General features: G+C 36.8%; 4 protein-coding genes across 6 annotated transcripts; 2 read left to right on the top strand and 2 right to left on the bottom strand.

The window, feature by feature from the left end:
• The first annotated feature begins 286 nt into the window (after window positions 1-286).
• On the top strand, window positions 287-7205 carry LOC110426282 (TLC ATP/ADP transporter). 2 transcript variants are annotated; one of them, XM_021441473.2, is made up of 13 exons: window positions 287-549; window positions 641-805; window positions 1967-2065; window positions 2181-2303; window positions 2398-2466; window positions 2541-2637; window positions 2734-2836; window positions 3461-3674; window positions 4351-4464; window positions 4641-4772; window positions 5011-5091; window positions 5489-5605; window positions 6048-7205. In XM_021441473.2, the coding sequence occupies exons 1-13, from the start codon at window positions 433-435 to the stop codon at window positions 6132-6134; spliced, it is 1518 nt and encodes a 505-aa protein (XP_021297148.1). In that variant the 5' UTR covers window positions 287-432; the 3' UTR covers window positions 6135-7205. The 2 variants fall into 2 exon arrangements, with proteins under 2 accessions (XP_021297148.1, XP_089641371.1); XM_089785245.1 differs by lacking the exon at window positions 287-549 and having other exon boundaries at window positions 759-805; window positions 1987-2065.
• A 120-nt stretch (window positions 7206-7325) lies between these two features.
• LSF2 (dual specificity protein phosphatase (DsPTP1) family protein) lies at window positions 7326-10327 on the bottom strand. Its single transcript, XM_021441474.2, has 4 exons — window positions 9866-10327; window positions 8383-8588; window positions 7942-8112; window positions 7326-7841 (listed from the first exon to the last, which is right to left on the bottom strand). The coding sequence occupies exons 1-4, from the start codon at window positions 10137-10139 to the stop codon at window positions 7638-7640; spliced, it is 855 nt and encodes a 284-aa protein (XP_021297149.1). The 5' UTR covers window positions 10140-10327; the 3' UTR covers window positions 7326-7637.
• A 400-nt stretch (window positions 10328-10727) lies between these two features.
• LOC110426366 (uncharacterized) lies at window positions 10728-15043 on the bottom strand. 2 transcript variants are annotated; one of them, XM_021441583.2, is made up of 9 exons: window positions 14908-15043; window positions 14554-14684; window positions 14403-14460; window positions 14151-14285; window positions 13476-14078; window positions 13256-13399; window positions 13059-13187; window positions 11874-11915; window positions 10728-11367 (listed from the first exon to the last, which is right to left on the bottom strand). In XM_021441583.2, exons 1-9 carry the CDS (start codon window positions 14959-14961, stop codon window positions 10744-10746), a joined length of 1920 nt encoding a protein of 639 aa, XP_021297258.1. In that variant the 5' UTR covers window positions 14962-15043; the 3' UTR covers window positions 10728-10743. The 2 variants fall into 2 exon arrangements, with proteins under 2 accessions (XP_021297258.1, XP_089641386.1); XM_089785260.1 differs by lacking the exon at window positions 14908-15043 and having other exon boundaries at window positions 14403-14501; window positions 14596-14659.
• A 573-nt stretch (window positions 15044-15616) lies between these two features.
• On the top strand, window positions 15617-17437 carry LOC110426433 (uncharacterized). Its single transcript, XM_021441636.1, has 2 exons — window positions 15617-16553; window positions 16936-17437. The coding sequence occupies exon 1, from the start codon at window positions 15617-15619 to the stop codon at window positions 16430-16432; it is 816 nt and encodes a 271-aa protein (XP_021297311.1). The 3' UTR covers window positions 16433-16553; window positions 16936-17437.
• The last annotated feature ends 1671 nt before the right edge of the window (window positions 17438-19108 follow it).

Here is a 19108-nt window from a genome sequence, read left to right as displayed (position 1 = left end):
TTAATAGATTTTGGGGTTTTTTTTTTTAAATCAAATTTGGATTTTGGGAGCCAACTTTGTTTGAAAGAATGTGAAAATTGCTGAGGCCTATTTGTTAATAGCAAATTACATTGAACTAAAATACATTAAAACCCCAAACTCTTGGACCCTATCAAAGAAAACGACCTTTTAACCAAATTTTATTAGTTTTGTTTGAAAGATTGTGAAAATTTCTGAGGCCTATTTGCTAATAGTAAACTATATTGAGGCAAAAACAAAATCATATAAACTAAAGGGGCTTTCATGCAATACAATAAAAATCTTCGGATATTCCACTGGTCTGAGCTCCCCTGTTTTTGACGCTGTTGACATTGAAATGATGTTTCATAGTTGTCTGATTCAGTTCTTCGTTTTCAACTGATTAATCCAGGAAAACCCAGAAGAATAAAACAAATGAAAATGATAGAATTAATAGGTAGGAGGCGTTTAGATGCATTCATCTCCATATTCGTTACAGTGCGCCCTCATGAGATCCCTGCTCTGCTCCACTCTTCTTCTTGTTTCTTCTTTGTAAGTCATAATTACGTAGAATTATGAATTCAGTTTTACTAAAAAATCATATTATTAATCTGGGTCTGTTTTATTTTTATTTTTTTTTCAGATTTTGTGCGCGTATTTTGTGGTGCTGCCATTGAGAGACGAAGGGGCAATTTCCTTGGGATTATCTAATTTGCCTGGATTGTTTATTGGGTCTTTACTTTTGACTTTGATAGCTGCTCCTGTTTCAACTCTCATCTTCTCTTTGCCTAATCTTTCCAAAGTCAAGGTATATATCAATTTACTTCGTAATTCTTTTTTTTTTTTATGCTTTTTGTTCTTGGATTTTGGAATTTAAGTGAAAAGTTGAAAATGGGCAGTCTTTAGATATAGAAAGTTTAGAGATGGGTTGTAAAGTTTAGCTCTTTTGTTGTTTATAATGTAGAAATTATATTTAGTTGTTGATTTTGCCACTTGCTTTTTGTTTCTGAGTGTGAAAAGTAAAAAGGGCGATTGAATATAAAAGTGAATGATAGTATTGAAGAATCAAAAGTTAAAATTCTCAATTTCATAAACAACAAAATGCTGAATTTTACTTTAAACCAAAATGCTCGAATTTTGGTTAATCTTTGCTTAGATTATGTAACAAGCTATGAGTTACGACTTGGTTATTGTCCAGTAGAGTGGAGTTCTGGGAGGGATGGGTTGCAACGTTTAGCTCTTTTGATATTGTAGTTGATAATGTGGCCATTCAGTTTGGAATCATACTGCATGTAAAGAGTAAATTACCTTGTTAGGGTTCCAGAGGTGGGATCCTGGGAGGGATGAAATGGAAAGTTTAGCACTCTTGCTTTTTGTTTTTTGTTGATAGAGTAGCATTTGCAAGAATTTGTTTATTTATTTTTATATATCTATATGTTGGGTTAAAGAGTGGAAGGCAACTCTCTTCCCCCACTCACATAAATGGATAAGAGAATACCACACACGTGATCATTGGTAGAAACCATGTTCTTATGTGTGTTGATGCACGGCCTTCAGCATTGAACCAAAGAGTGGTGGAAATGATTTTCTGATCCACATTTTGTATATGCTAGTTTATGCAATTTTATCATGTTATGCTGTATCTCTTTTTCATGTGGTTTTAATCAAAAACTACTTTCAAAGAACATGCCAACAAAGCGATGCAACATTGTGCTTTATTGGCATTGTTTGTGGCTTGTGTTATTAAGTCAATGTTTCAATTTTCATTAAAATCTATCTATAGTTTGTAAATAATTAAGTTTGAGATCTGTAGTTTCAGTGATCCGTGCCCGACTGTGTGTTTCACTTTGTCATTTTATCCCTTTAAAATCACCAAAAATTCTTTGAGGTCCATAACCATTTCTGACCAGTAATATTCTTCATGTTTTGTTACATATCATCCTATAATTCGTGCTTCTTGAAATTTCAGGCTTTGGTTTTGATACACAGGTTTTTTAGTGTATCACTTGTTGTGTTCTTCATTCTATGGCATACTTCATCAACGGATTCATTGCGATCCCAGTCAAAGGTAAATGAAAAGGCCCATGAGGTGGTGTTCCTTCTCATGTATGATCCTTGTTTGTGATCAGAAAATTGATTTTTTATATCATTTTGTAGTGACGTGTGGTGCAAATCATTTGTAGGATTCAGTTGCCTTTTCCACTGAACTAAAAGTCAACATTGATCAAGCCAGCCCTGTTGATTCCATAGGTTGGGGAAACCATGGTTGGTTTTATGTTTCAGTGAGAATTGGATTGTTCCTTTGGGTATGAAATCTATTTGTGATTAGTTTTGGCTACAAACTGTTATCTAGTATTTTTCATTTTTAATAATGGGATTTTTCTCCTTGTTTATTGGAAGGTTGCCCTGCTTAACCTTATTACCATCTCTTCAACTTGGGCTAGAGTAATTGATGTCATGGATAATGAGGTATTGATGCTTTCAACACTTCTCTATGAAGATAATGATTTCCAGTGTGCCCTCAAATTCTGTTTTGGGTTCAGTCAGGTTCAAGATTGTTTGGTTTCATTGGTGCTGGTGCAACGCTTGGCCAGCTTTTTGGGTCTTTGTTTGCCTCAGGAATGGCCTGGCTGGGGTCATGTATGTATCCCCAGTTGATTATCTGCATGTTGGATTGTCAATATTTGGTCTTTTAGTAGTTTTTCTTTTCTTTTACCTTGTTCTGTTTAATTGCAGTTCTACTCCTATTTGCTGCCATTTTGATGGAACTAGCGGCACAGTCATCAAAAGGGATCAGCAAGGATATAGCGCATCTCCCTGAAGAGTTATCTCCTATCAGGTTAGCTGAACTCAATATGGTTGTTTCTGCAGTTAATATGTGAAGGACTGCAATAGTGCATCTGATTGGATTTTTTTTTTGGGGGGGGGTGGGGTGTGGGGGGCGTGTGGCGGGTTGTGGGTGGGGCGTGGTGTGTGTGGGATGGGGGAAAGGGGGGAATTCATGGGAGTTGGAATTTGTTATATGAAGAGGATGGGAGTAAGAAAGACCTTGACATATGTGAACTATGAAATGTATTACCTCTATTGAACAATTGTTGGAATTCTGCCTATATTACTTATTCACATCAAGCATGTGATGAGAGATGGCTTATCAAACAATGTCTCAGCTTAATATGTCGAGTAATACTATTTAATGGGGGTAGTAGGTGTATGATTTGTGGATGCCATGCTGATTGTTCAATATTAAAAGAAGAATCACTACACCAATTAAAGTGACTAAATTTCATTCATCTTACCTTATCATGATTTGCACCCTTAGAGATTAAATGCCACTGTATGTAACCGTAGGAAAACATTTTTGAAAAGGGCTTCTACTTTCCTTTGCAAATTTATCATGAACCTGCATACATGGATTTTGGGGATTGAACCTCCTATTTTCTAACTTAATTGCATTTTCTTTTAGAAAAGCTGACTTGGATCAACAAAAAGATGCTGATGATGAGCAGACTGCATCTAATGTCAAAGTTTCTTCTCCCAAACCAACTACCTCTCTGGTGGGGCCTCAGCTTTGGGCCATCTTAGATGGCCTGCGGCTCATATTGTCATCAACGTATTTGTTGCATGTGTCATTGTTCCTCTGGTTGAGTGCAGTTGTCTCCTCTTTCTTTTATTTTCAGGTAAAGCTATTGTTTAACTCATACATGTAGGTTGAGTTTACCTACTTTGCATGCTAAATACTGCTACCAAACATTGCTATGTATTGTCTGAGACCCTGTTTTTATTTTATGTATGTTCAGGCAAAAGTACACAGTGTTTAGGAGTTTGAACACTAGAGATAGACTTTTTCTGTAAGCAAACAATTTAAAATCCGCATGGAACTTGGTTTTATAGACCATTGATGGATCTAGGATTGGCTTAACGAAACAAAAAGTAAAGTAGAATGTGATTTATGAGCTTTTCTAGAGATTGTGCCAAATTTCTGTTGGTCAGGGACTCTAAGAAGAGTGTAAAATAGACTTTAAATGGAAACAGCATGATTTCCTCCTACATTAATATATAAAAGTGTGAAGTACTTATATGCTTTTTGACTGTGTTGACCATGTTTCCTTGTTTTTTGCTAAATGTAACTAGGTTAGGGCTTCAGACTGGAGAAAATTTTGTTGCACTGGTTCTGAAATTTTAGGAAGCATTTTTTTTTTCCTTTTATACTTGCTTCAAAGTATACAATACTATGCCCATAGTGTTTAATTTGTTATGTAAGGGCCTTTCTTGTTTAGTGTGATGTGCTTTATAATTAGTGCTTGTGGTATATTTTCTCATCACTTTTACCTCACCCCTCCCTACTCATTGCAGAAAGTAAATGTAATTGCCATGACAGTTGCAAGCTCAGTTGGCAGAAGAAGATTGTTTGCCCAGATAAATAGCTTTATTGCTGTTTTCATTCTCACTGGACAACTTACCTTAACGGTATGCTATGCTTAAGATGAGTTTCTGCAGTTTGTTTTTATCTAATAGTCACTTGTCACAATAAGGAAGATAATTTTTTTTTTACATCTATGGTCTTGTGGGGTCCACGTCATTGATGGCTGCGGCATTTTCATTTATTTAATATCCTAACTTTTACCAATATTATTTTTCAACAGGGGCGCATTCTTACTGTTGCTGGGGTTACTATAGCTCTATGTTGCACTCCCTTTGTTGCTTTCTTAAATCTGGTTGCGGTTGCTATATGGCCAACTTGGAAAGTGGTTGCCCTTTCTGAGACCCTAAGAAAGGTTTGCCACCATTGACTGTCTCATTTCTGTTCCTCTATACTGTTTTGCCCTTTTTATTTAATCATTTGGAATCTATTTTGCTACTGTTATCTTTATGCTCTACTTTAGATTGCACTCTATAGGTTTATAATTGCCAAGGCAAATTTGGATAGGTTAGGAAGAGTAAAATTAATTCATTTGTATTTTACAGCAGTAGTGTAAAGTAGATATCACTCTTTGACTTTTCGTTACTTTGTAGGTGGTCAATTATGTTGTGACCAAGCCTGGAAGAGAACTTCTATTTACCGTTGTTTCCGAGGATGAGAAGTACAAAGCTAAGGTATGTAAATTTCATCCACGTGTTTTTATGTTTTCCCTTCGTTTCTTTTGAATTGATTAGGAAGCTTTAATTGATACAGGATATTTCAGACATGCAGTATGTGCCAATCTTGTGTTTAGTATTTAACTGGACTTCATTTTAGTATAGTAAACCTCTCAAGTTGAGATGAAGCACCTTAATTAGTCTTTTAGGCTATGTGTGAATAGTGTTTATTTTCAAAATGTGGCTAGATAGATGTCATTCCAAAATATGTATTCAATACTCCCTAGAATCTCTTTATTACATTCTATCCGAAAAAAGGAAAAGGAATGTCCTCTTGCATGACATGTACTTGGTTAATTAGTCTGTGAAATTCTAAACAAAAACTAATCATGGTTGCTCTGAAAACCTAATGCAGATATGCATAGATGTAATTGTCCAGCGACTTGGTGATGCTACAGCAGCAGGAATTTACAAACTACTTTTCAGCATTCTCAATGGGAGGATATCAACAGTTTCTCTATATGCACTTCCTGTACGTCTTGACAATCTTTTATCTACTTGTGTTAGCATAATTGTCTATTCAAGAAGACTCCTAATTCCTTGAACACCTATTGTTTCCTTATTCCATGATGCTATTTTTGTACTTAGCTGTTGTTTTGATAAACTAAAAAACTCCGGTACTGAAAAATTGAATTTTGAATTTTTAAGTACTAAATTTGTACTGTAAAATTGTTTTTATGCCTCTTAAATTAGGTGTTTAATAAATTTTGATTGGATTTTCTCCAAAGAAAGATATATGATTTTATAGAGATTTTATTAATAAACACAGTTAAAAAGATACTGTATAAGAATTTTTAATCACTACATAACGTGGTCTATCCATGTCTCTGTATTTATATATGTATTTACCTTCACTGTTTGTGTCCTTAACCAAGGGCAATGGAGCTTGTTTATCATTTGTCTTTTCTCCCCAGGTCTGTTTACTTTGGATAGTCACAGCATTTTACTTAGGACACCGTCAAACACAATTAGCAAAGCTGCAGATTGGGTCCTCATCTTGAAAATTTCTGAAAGATGATTCATTTCACATATCTTTGGGAGTTGAAGATGCACAGATCAAAATCCTTTCATTTATCAACATGTTTGTGAGAAGTAACATTTTCTGTGAGTTGCTTTGATGATGGCATTAGTTGAGGAGCACTGCAATACAGTCCAACTTGTATGGAGTTTCTTGTTATTCTTCTTTGTTAAGGTTAGAAAGGTTATTTCATACAGTTTAAACAGGTGTAATAGCGGCATCAGCTGGTCCATTGTTGGCTTACAAGTTTCGGACTGTTTGGCATCTTCATTTACAGTAAGAGGTTGCCGTTTCTGTGCACCGTGCAGCTAATCGACAACTACATGTTAATTTGCTTTTCCTTTGTGAATTGATAACCTTCTTTCCCAGTTTTAGTAAAATAGTGTTGCCCAAAAGTTACCAGCTTGTAAGATAAGATTCCAACAACATTAGTTACACTTTTTTCATCAAGGAAAAACAAGATTTTTAGAACTTATAGTTGACATTGGAGTTGCCTAGAAGTTTTCTACAGATGTCTGCATATATTGTACAGTTGTACCAGTTTTTGGCATTTGAAACATTTGAAATGCAATTGTCGAGAGCCGGTTGGCTGAATCTTATCTTGTAATACCCAAGGTGTGAATTCTGAAACTAGCAATTCAGTTTCAATGTAATGCAAAAAATTGATGGTATAACAGTTATGTTAGTCTTTCAACTCAAGTTGCAAAGAATTTTGTTTGATGTTGTCTGGTACATTTGTCCACATTTTGCATATGCTCAAATTGCATATATATTATTATTCATCATAATCAGACTCTGTGGCACTGTAACAAGTATATTACTACCTTATTCTGTCTAATCTCAACTGCAAATTAAAATGAAGTTATCCTCTCTTGGAATGACCATAGATACATATACCAGAGACTTGAGTACAGCTATAAGTTTTAAGGTTATCCTTCAAGGTGTCCTGTTTGCAAGCTACCTACTTCTAAACATATTGTTCCTCATTGTTACATTACTTTGTCTCCAATCTGTTAAAAGCATGCGTTGTTTCTAAGTATGGATGATATTTATTGGTACACTATATGTAAGCTGAGCAGCCAGAGTGGTCATTCAAGTTTCGAACCTAAACTTTGGCTTACATAGCTTGGTCAGGATCATATAAATCATACTTTCGAGTATGGAAAACACCATGTGTTCTTGTTTCCTTTCTATGGTTTTTTATTTATGGTGCATCAGCTGGTTGAATTATTGAGGCTAAAAGGCCTAGCAATTACCAACCAAATTATGACAAATAGTTACTATGGAAATTGTATTCTTCTGTAAATGATGACAGAGAAAAACCAAATTATGGATGCATTGACCTAGTAATTTACTGATCAGTCAGGAAAGTAGTCCTTGGAGAGAGATCTGCTTCAACATCCCGCAAGCAATGCCCAATATTTTGGAATTTAGCTGCCCTGCACTTTCGAATTGGCTTTAATACAACAAATACTTACTGAGATAATCAGGTTCTGCGGAGGGAACGAACACGGTCTTGAACCAACTTCCTCTCCCAATCTGCTATTCCCTCAAAAGCATGTTCAGGAAGACTTTCAAATGGCTCCTTCCATGGATCATTTTTAGCCAGATCATAGGTGGCTCCACGTATCGCTCTTTTATTAGGTCCACAAGGTCTCTTTGAAGTCAGTGCATCATATGCCGTATTTAGCTGACAATTTTAACAAATATTGAGCATCGACACTTTATACGCACTGAAATATGTAACTAAGATAAGACAATTATGCAGTATAGAAGAGTTAAGGACTCACATTCATGTCTCCGAACCAGAACATGTAGGCAATAGCCACTGCAGGAGCTCTTCCTAACCCGGCTGTGCAATGCACATATACTTTTCCTTTTCCCTCAGAAATGGCCCATTCCAATGAAGAAACACCTCTAGGTAATTCATTCCGCAAGGAATCTGGATCAAAGTCTCTTGCCTACCAATGCATAAGATTAATGTGTTAAGTCAGGCATCCAAAAGCATCAAACTTCCTTTCAAGTAATCATGCAATCCATTCATTTATTCTTCGCTGATACACAAAGAGGAACTGTCATTTCCTTATAACATGTTTTTCAACTAGCATCAAAGATTAATTGTTTATTCTGAACAAACTGGCCAGCCTTTTCCTTGAAGTCCTTCAAATTTGATTGTGGAGTTATCCCTGAATGAATAATTTATAAATCCAAGTGGAGAAAGTTTTCCTTACAGGCCTTCTCATATGACGAATTTCCAGTTGTCCACATCTTTTTATTATGGACTGCAAGTCAATCCCCCAATACTCGATGTCCTTGTCCTGCTGCAAGTTCAAAATATAGGCCACATTCTCTTCGTGTTTCAGATGATCTATATCTTCAGGTTTCTGGGGCTGAGAGCCCACAATCAAATTGTCAGTTATCATTGTGTAGTTCATGCCTGAAAACAGGACATGAATAATCAGATTCTCAGAATAATTAAGCAATATGACTTAACACATCTTTTATTTTTCTTTTCCTTATAAGGAGATTATATCGGAAGTACTTGTGATCATGAACACTAACACTGAGGGTAGCCATACAGCAAACCCACTTTCAGTGCCTCATGTTTAATATTGTGGAACAAGAGGAGGTCCTATTCTCGATGAAGTGAGGAAGTGTAGAAGTGGACTTAGGAATACAAAATGTATGCCAAATGCAGAACCAGTTCCAAAAATACCAGATGCGATATACCAGATAGATGTTACTTGGAAGATTTATGTCATAGAGATCCAAGCCGATCTGTCAAAGTTAATCAATTTTTGACCAACAAAAAAGTCCACATAAGACAAGTTTACTGAGACAAAGGGAGTATCAAACTTGCAAGTCTCTGGTAAAGCAAACAAGTTAGGAGTCCCTTTAGACAGAAGTTGCAAAAGAATGGATTGGCACAAACCTGTGCAGTTTCAGCATACTTGTCTAAACAATGTCTTGTCACTTACAGTGCAGTTTTGAATTGGTTGTCTTATATACCAAATTCATGATGTCTATCCCCAGAGTTTACTCTTCCAGGGCTCTAAGTCAAGAAGTCGCTAATTCTATGGTTGTGAGTCCTTACTATTCCAAGACATCACGGAGCTTGTGCTGCAGTATTCGATACTGATAGCAAGGCAAGCAACACCATGGATTGGGGATTCAGAGTTTGGATGGCACAAAGCAATCTTAAGCAAGAAAATTTTGTAGTCATTTTATTAAAGGTTGGGCTGGAAAGGGTGGGATTATCCCATCTAAGAGGGAGACAAAGTAAAAGTTAATGCACAGAAGATGGATCACATGTCATCCCAGAAAGAAGATAAAGTTCCATGCTTCAATTAAATATTTTAATCAATACCCTTTACTTGTAAACAGTATAATTTACTTAAAAAGTTACAAAGTCACATCATACAACACAATCCAAAGTCAGAAAAGTATACTTAATGAATCTAGATCCAGATTTCTCTAATTAAAATATTTCATCCTCCTTTCTCCCATAAAGTAGCTGCAATAGTTTAAGGTCCTTACAATAATGGCCATTACAGTAACAGATTAGCACAGGGTTTTTTACAGAAAAAGGAAAAGAACTGAAAAAAAGGAACTTACAGAAACCGAAATCTGGTATCAAATTGATTAACCAAACTATTGAATGCAAATGGAAATGTAAGAGATGGGGGAAATAGAAAAAAAAAAAAAAAACCTAACCAAGATCGTGATGATACTCGTATGGATTCCTCATCATCCTCTTCATGGCTGTGTTATACTCTTCCATCCTGTTCTTGGACCTGACAGTGTTTGTGGGGTTGCCACCAATTCCACTTTCAGAAACCTTGCAGAAAATCCCAGTGCAACCACCATTAAACTGGTTCCTGGGGAGCATGAAACTGAACCTAGATTTCTTCTTTGCAGACAAAAGTTCAGGTTTATGTTGGTTTTGGAACACTGAAGAGAAGCAACTGGTGCTGTTTATGCCACTCATAATTTTTCTTGCACCTGGTTGTACTCGTGTTCCTGTTGCTTAGATTTCGGGTTGTCAGATTTTATAGTTTTAGAGGACTACTTGACTGTATTGCCCTTTCCGTCTACTCTGCCTAGAACTCACTTACCGTCCCTTGTTTGCGGGACCAAATTACAGAAATTTGATGCAAACCTGAAAAACTAGATGCCAAGATTTTCTTGGTCGAATCTAGAATCTGCCATGCAAGTAGGGTCATTGTTGGTCTCACCATGTTATAATTTTATGTGGTTTCAATCATTGCAAGGAAATTCTGATAAAAGGGTTAAACAGGATCAGTTAAATAAGTTAATACAAGACATGTTTTGTCCAATTAAACACGATTATATAAAAATCAAAATCGATTTATCTCCATCAATTTGATTGATTATTTTAATATGCATAAAAAGTATATTTATAACATAATAATAATATTAATGATCGATTTCTCAATTGATTTAATTATAAATTTTAAGTACCAAAATTTCATCGAAATAACCAAAGAAATTAACTAGAATCGACAGAATTTAATCAATTTTATTTAAATTGATTGATGAATTATATACTATGCACTTTAACAAGCAAGAAATCAAGAGCATTCTGAAGCAAGTTGTGTAGAGTTCCATATACAGACTTCTAAATTGAGCTCCCCAGAGGGACCAAGGAATCGAAAAGGGATTAGGAGGAAATCCATGGGAGGAAAACCTTCTACTCGTCCTGGAAAATTCTCTGTCAATGATTTAAGTCTGAGAGAGCTAATTCCTTTTCCAGATACAACATCATACAAAAATTTTTCCTTAGATGAGCCTGGGGCAACACAAGTTATCATGACCATATTCCCAATGCTTTCAACACCCTTGTAGAGGATGAAGAGAATGCCATCCTCCTCGGCTTGGAGAACAAGGAACTGCTCGTTCATCCCCAAAGTGACAGGCAATGGGATCTTGTACCTAAAACGCCTTCTGGAATCCCAATGTTTGCTACTGAAGTGTAGTGACAGTTGTTCGGATGACCCAATGAAATTGCAATTTGGAAGCGGGCATGCACATGGTGCGAAAATGCAGTTTTCTTCATGATCATCATTCCTTGTGTAATCCACTGTTTCACTGCACCCGTATTCTTTGTTCCGGCATGGTGTTCTACCCGGTTCAACAATCACCTCCATGTCCCCACACATCATACTCTTACTCCTTGGGAAATTTGCCACATTTGCCTGTAGAAACATGTCAACAGGAATTAAGTAATAACACGTCAAACAGTCATAATTTTATGAAACTGGACAGCTCATAACTTCCACTTGAGAGGTGGTTTCTGTTGATTAAAAGAAAAGTTTATTACCTTGTAGATTTAAATTTAACATTTGAAACATGTCCAACTAGTTTTCGCAGACGAAATCTTTAACTGATTCATCCACTTATATCATATCCTCCACGTTTAAGCATACTAAATCAGTTTCACCATTTTGAGGAGACAGTGGGAGAGATACAGGAAGAAGGGAGCTTCTTGATCACATTTGAATGCTATATGAAATTATATAATAGATGGCATGTCATCTTTAGAGTTTTATAAATTTTGGTAGCAGAACATCTTTGGGACAACCATGGGACAAGAAAAGCAATGATGAACAAATGACAAAATGCAGTACAGGCTAAAGTGAACAATCTGCTACGAAATCTAGGAATCACCAAAGTGAAGCAGCTTTATGGAAAGAACTATTACCTCCTCCATACTAAAATCACTGTTCATTTGTTCTTCGTCAGCCTACAAAATCAACAAGCAGAAAGAAGATCTGTGAGTCGAGAATAATCCCTTTCATCTAAACACAAGTTAATCGTCACATTTAAGTCATCTATTAATTCAAGTGTTTACTTATGCTAAGAATTGCTTTATGTCAACTGTCTTAGCTAAGGCAGGGCTTCTTCAAGCTCACAGATGCAGGCAAACTATCCAAGATTTCATTACAAAGCTCATCTCACCCTAAGCCAAGCTTGAGAAAGGTCCATGCTTTAGCTTTCAGAGGCTCACAAACAAGAGAATTTGTAATTTAATAGTAACTTCTTTGGACACTTGCTTCAAAAGTTCCCCATCACATTAGATTCTTGAGACTTATGATGTTCGTAACCAGTCAGAAACAGAGATCGTTGTGGATTCAAAAATACATTTCACAGCCAAAACATGTCAAGGAAATCCCAAGGAAAATATCTATTAGTTAATTCTCGTTTCTGGTTGAGCATTCACTTGAAAATGAGTTGTCCAAGCAGGCCTAGCAACTTGAATAGGAACTATAGAAATATTCCTTCAACACAATAAAATAGGAAGACAATAAATTTAGTTTTAAAACAGCATGAATCATGATTTCACCAAAAGTCTTAAAACTAATCAAGACTAAAGAATACTTGAAATAACTCATATATTTGAAAATATTTCCAAGACTTAAACCTAAGAACTTTTCATGCTAAAAACAGATAAATAATGCTTATATGACCATATAAGTTATAACACATACATAACGTTATAAAGTCATAATAAAGAATCCCACCAATTAAAAACAACATATAATGTAAAGCAAAGGGCTTATGATACAGTTTACCATGCATAATCTTTGGCAGAACATTTCAGCGTAATAAATAGAAGTCATTTATCCAACAACAAAATACTACCAAGAAACACCTTGATAATTAAATAAACTTATATATAAAATCTACAAGTTTGTGCCTAAATTTCTAAACATTTTATATCTATCACCATATTGTTTTCAATGTATGATTTACAATGTTATCCAAGTACAATAAACTCATATCGCATCCTAATTACCTGCAAAGGATACTTTTCAACAAAAGTCAAGGAAAGGTTTTAAAAGATTTTATGAAATTTATCAGTACATTAATATTCATCATATACTACCTGGATCCCCTCCTGCTCAAAGATGGGATTATGCTCAATGCTGGTGCTCATTTTGCCTCCTGACAGGCCTTCCACTTGGACTCTATATTCTAGCAATTCCATACGAAGACAACTATCCTTGCTAGTAACCTGCAGAGCAGAAAACTTGATAAGTTCATAGAAATTGCATGTCTGATGCACAAAGAATGTAATTGTACCTCTCCACGACCATAACCACCGAGTTCTCTTTCTCGCTTTTCTCTTTCAGTGATCTCTTCCTCCCCCCATGAAGATAGGCAAGGAACAACCATAGGTGCAGAAGAACCAGCTCCATCAACAGAGATGCTCTCATAATAAAACAGCTGAGAAGCAATAAAAATTTAGTGATAATTTTGGTTTAAAACTATAAAAGAAAAGCCAGAGCATTTCTATGTCAACCTGGAGAAAAAGAAGGCATCCACCAACTGCACGCTGCTTTCCTTGACGAAAACGTGATACCTCCCGAACTAGCCGGTCAAGCAAGAACTTTCCCCAATTATACTGGTGCACAACATCCATATTAATTAAAAAGTGGAGGAATGAGGGGCTAACATCCAGTCTTGCTGTTGGAGATAAAAGTGTACCCAGTGAATAAAGGATAAATGATCTCCTAAAATCCTCTCCTGCTTCTGGAGCTGCCAACCGTTCCTCTAGAAGTCGCACTGATATCCCACGATTAGTAGCGCTATAACTTTGGCGTAAGTCTGCAATCAAGTCATCAGGCCCTGAGTTCACCACATCCTTCCCACAAGCTGCTAGTCCCATCACATGCTCTACATCTCTTGGGGATAAAGGAATGCGCTCCCCACATATCTCCAAGCTGCGTCGTACAGTGTTAAACCTCTCCAACAACCAAAGGCACAAACTGCGACGTAGAGTGCGACATCTCAAACCAAGTAGACTACCAAATCCCATGCTCTTCACTGCAGCCTTTTGCTCGGGTGTGAGCCGCTGTAGCACATTGAATAAGCGGCCTGGAGAGCATCTCGTGACTAATTTAGTCTGCATTGCATAATCATAAAATTTGTTGGATGAACAGTAAGTTGAATTGCAAGCACCAAAAGTAAATGCTACCTGCTTCCTGGGCTTAGGGATGCGGGCTGGAGCTGTACTCAAGTAGCTATCCCACACTTCACGAGCCCGTCGAGTATATTTTTCTTTCTCCTCAGTGCTCATTAACTTCCAAGCATCTGATGCAGCCTTTGTGGCCTAGCAGCAAAATATGAAAACCGAAAAAGAACTATTATATCTACTTATTGTTGTTGCAATTCATCATAGAGTAACAGAGGCATTGTCAACTGATTAAAGGAGAACCAGAATACTCACAGCTTTAAGGCCTGAGGATTCAGGATGAGAAGCACTATATTCCTTGATAAACTCCCGGCTAAAATATTCGAATTTACTTGTTAGTATACTAGCAACAACCTGAAAACAAATACGTTTAGGAAACCCTGCATTGAAATACACCAAATTCTACCTAAAATAAACCCATGAACACGCAGGACGAGTAGAAACTTGCTTCTTTTTCTTCTTTTTCCTCTGCCCCTCTGACACAACATTCTCTTCATCATTTATACTCATGATTGTTTCATCTCCTTCATTAGGACCCTGTATTCACAAGAAAATGTAAGAAATAAACCCCTAAAAGGGAAAAAAAAAAAGACAAAACAAAACTATATGTATTTACTATTTTCACCAATATAAATGAAAACCCATATATAAAATCAAAAACCCAAATCAAGATTAAAATGCTTTTCTAGCTAGAACTACTAATCCTCCAATTATTCACCCAATACCTATGAAATTAAAGAGAAAAATGGGGAAACCCAACCTGAAATGCTGGGATGGTAGAACAATCACCAGCTTCTGGGTCAGTTAGACTCATGGATCCTTCGCCTCCTCCTTCGAACAGTTTCCTTAAGTTTAATTAGTTTTGTTGGGAGATTAAGATCTCCAACAATGGTGTTTGTCTTGGATAATAATCCAATGTGGATATTTAATTAAAACGCTTTTTAAATATCCATTTCAATTAAAAATAATTCTTTTTAAGTGTGCCACGTGTCCATTGCTTGGGATGATTCTATGCCTGGGGTCCAAACGATGCCGTATGGCCGTCTAGAGTAACTATGTAAGAGGCGCTGCGAAATCAGAACGTGCGAAAGAGGAGGCGAACAACAGCGACGTATCAGAAAAGGAGAGAAGCAGGGTTAAGGGTTGCCGGCCGGCCGGCCATACCTGCGGTGGTTGTCATTTTGAGACTTAGGCAATTCTTTTGTTTTCCTTTGTTTTCTAATTTTCAGTCATTTTTCTTCTTATGTGACAACTCTGTTTCCATCGTTTTCAATTAGCTTTATTTGTTACATTGTATGATGTTGTCTACGGGACCTTGTCAAGTGATTCTTTTCCTTCTTTGTTGTTGTTCTATGCTGGAACTTGATTAGAATTTTTTAACCATGCATTTTTATAATTCATATTAATTAACTGTTATCTCCTTAATGTAGTACTATCAAGTAACAGTTGAAATCTTGGCATCGAAAGTTATGGATCCTTCTCTCGAGGTCAAACTCCCTCTGGTTACTGCTGAAGAGATCCTCCTGGAATCTCGAGAGCAGCAGGAAGCAGAAATCCGAGCACCAAAACAAAAGCTTACAGACTCAATAGAACTCTTTGAGTATCATCTCCTCAATTTTGAAGACGACATTACCCGTGAAAGCTGGAACATCAGCTCCTGGATCAACTATGCCAAATGGCTCGAGTCCCTAAAGGAATTCATGGTAGCACGAATCGTGTGGCATCGCGATCTGATAGTTAATGATCAGAACTGCTCTCTTTGGCTCAAGTACGCTGAATTTGAGATGAAGAACAAATTCTTCAACCACGCAAGGGATGCTTGGGACCGTGCCGTCACGGTTCTCCCACACGTGGACCAGCTCTGGTACAAGTACATGCACATGGAAGAGATGTTAGGGAACATTGGTAAGGCTCGCCAGATTTTTGAACGCTGGATGTCTTGGATGCCAGACCAACATGTCTGGCTTTCTTACATCGATTTCGAGCTTCGCTGCAACGAAGTTGTTTATGCTCGTTTAATTTACGAACGGTTCGTTCAGTGCCACCCCAAAGTTGGAGCTTGGATTGAATATGCCAAATTTGAAATGAGAAATAGGGAGATTGTACGAGCAAGGAATGTTTATGAGCAGGCGGCGGAGAAGCTGGCAGATGAAGAAGATGTGGAGCTGTTGTTTATTGCCTGTGCTGAGTTTGAGGAACAGTGTAAGGAAACAGAACGAGCTCGTTGTATATACAAGTCTGCTCTTGATCATATACCAAAAGGGAGGGCGGAGAATTTGTATTGAAAATTTGTGACTTTTGAGAAGCAATATGAAGATAAGGAAGGGATTGAGGATGCCATTGGAGGGAAGAGGAGGAGGATGAAGTGAGGAAGAATCCGCTGAATTATGATGGTGGTGTGGTCAGGTATGTGACTCACCATTTACTTGTTCCAGTTGCTTGGATCCATCATGTTACTGTCTTGCTGCAGCTTCAGTTGTTTGGTTTTTTGAATCAAGCAATTAGGGACTGTGGGGCTAAAACCACTGGGCATGCAAGTCAATATAGTTTCTCATGTTCCATAGTCCCATAAATTTTGGGGCTCGTTTTTCCCTAGTTGTTCCTTAAATCCTCATAGAGGTGTTTTGCCTCTTACCATAAAGGGTCTGTCTGCTGGTGTGCCCTATTGGCAAGTTTTCATTTCCGCATTTTCATTCAATATGTTCTTTTTCAACGAACAGATGCATTTACAATGTTACCATATTTGTGTTTTCCTTGGGTACTAATGTTGAATTATTTGGGTTCGTAGGTATGAGGACTACATTGATTATGTATTCCCTGAAGAAAACCAGACCATGAATCTCAAGATTTTGGAAGCTGCCTGCAAGTGGAAAAAGCACAGGATCTCTTCTGATGAGGATTTGGAAGACATTTTGTTTTAGCTTTCTCGTAGCCCTTGCAAACGTAAATACAAGCATGCCAGCTTAGCTGTGTTATCCTTTTGTGCATGCATTCAGTTGTGCATGCTTTTTAAGGGAAGAAGTCTCTTGACAAATACAATTTGTTGGAGGTAGGAATCACAGTTCCTTGCTTTAACAACTCCTCTTAATTGATTTTAGTGATTGATATACAAGTCTTTTGGCCAAAAAAGCCTTAAATAGGACTTCAACTCTATTTGCTATTGGAACTTGGAACATAAACGAAGCATGTTCAAGGGGAAAAAGTAAAACCAAAACAAGGCAACCAATGGAAACAATGACCCCAAAAGGAAGCAGTTAATAGTATCATCTCTTTGCAAACAAGTCACTTGTCTATGGATCCTGTAAGCAGAAGAAACATCACCCCATTTTCTATCTGTATACATTTTCGCTTAACAAAGTTGTTTTTATTGTGTTTATGTAATGGGTTCTACTTCAATTTAGTTATTGTTTACTTAGCTTTGCTTTGTGAGCAGCTAACACTCCCTTGTGAGAAGCTCTAGTTTCTGTGCTTATATCAAGTTTTCATATAAGGTTGCACGTGCGTATTTATTAAATTATAATATATATATATATATACCGAAAATATATTGTAATAACTATAAGCTAAGATCTAATAAAGAGAAGAGAAAATGCTTTTATATTTATATATAAAGAAGTTTCGCATGGTGTGTCAGGCCTCATACTAGCAAACTAGAATGCGATAAAGATCACAAATAGTAACCTTATCATCCGATTCGACGAAGTATTTCTCAGTGCAAAGAGGCTGCAGTGACTGCAACAACAATTTAAATGAAGAAACAAATTAAATTTGATGCGTTAAAACTGGTATCTTCTGCTTCCAATTTGAAGCGGTGAAGAACATCCTAAAGGTGTTAAACTAGCATGCATGGAAAGCAGCAACTCAAATGGCAGAGAGAGAAATAAGCGTGCATGGGAGATTGATTCGATTCCGACACACAATACAAGAGGTGAAGCTGCCTGTACTTGTAAACAGGACTCAGGCTGAACGTACGCACCGTTTTGATGCAAAGGCAAAGGCCAAGCAACGCAGCGTTTCAACATTTAAAACAAGAATGTTACCTTTATATAAATTTTTTTTTTTCTCTTATTCAAAAAAAGTCTTTCTAACTTACTGTTTGCCTCGATCGAGTCTGGCATTCCACGGCCGGATCCGGCAGCGGGGTGGCTGGTCAGTTTAAGGGAGAAAAAAAATGGTATTGCTTTGATAAAAAGTATTTACCATAAGGGGTACCTAATCCAATCATTATTCATGAATTTGAATCATGCATATATGTGTTAAGTATTGCTCTCTTACTCTCATGATTCTCTCGAGTATCTGGATAGAGATTGTCATCTATAATATTGAATAGCTTCAACTTTTAGTCAATGTTTTTTGTCTAATGGTTCGCACACACACCACACACTTTCTCCTTTCATTTACTTATTTATAGCACAAACCGCTCCAAGTCCCAACAGGCTGTGTCATAAGTTGGTAATTTACATCTTTTTTCATTTGATTTGAAGGTTGTGGTGTTAGGAGGAGGATCTTTTGGCACTGCAATGGCTGCACATGTTGCCAATAGAAAGACTCAAATGGAAGTTAGCATGCTTGTACAAGATCCTGCAGTTTGCCAATCCATTAATGAGAACCATTGTAATTGGTGGGGTTTCCTTTATTTTTTCCATTCTCTTGAATTATGTCCCTCTTTACAATTATACGATGATGTTACTTATGGAGTTTAATTGACCTTGGAACATTATCTACCTTCACTGTTCTAAGTACATACTTCCCTGAACACAAGCAACCAGAAAATGTGATTGCAACTGCTGATGCCAGAACTGCTTTGCTTGGGGCAGATCATTGCCTTCATGCTGTACTTGCGCAGGTCTTCCAAGTTGTTTTATTTTATATTTTGATGATTCTTGCACTCAAAAATGTGATTTATTTTTCCTTTCTGTTAAATTTTGCGCTTACTTGTTTTGTAAATCTTTCAAGAAATA

This window comes from Theobroma umbraticum, unplaced genomic scaffold, assembly GCF_002168275.2.
Source record: "Theobroma umbraticum cultivar Fairchild unplaced genomic scaffold, ASM216827v3 scaffold_55.0, whole genome shotgun sequence".
In the NCBI taxonomy this organism is placed as follows: Eukaryota; Viridiplantae; Streptophyta; class Magnoliopsida; order Malvales; family Malvaceae; genus Theobroma; species Theobroma umbraticum.
The sequence above is the reverse complement of the archived record's forward strand: the minus strand, read 5'-3'. Positions and strand labels throughout refer to the sequence as shown.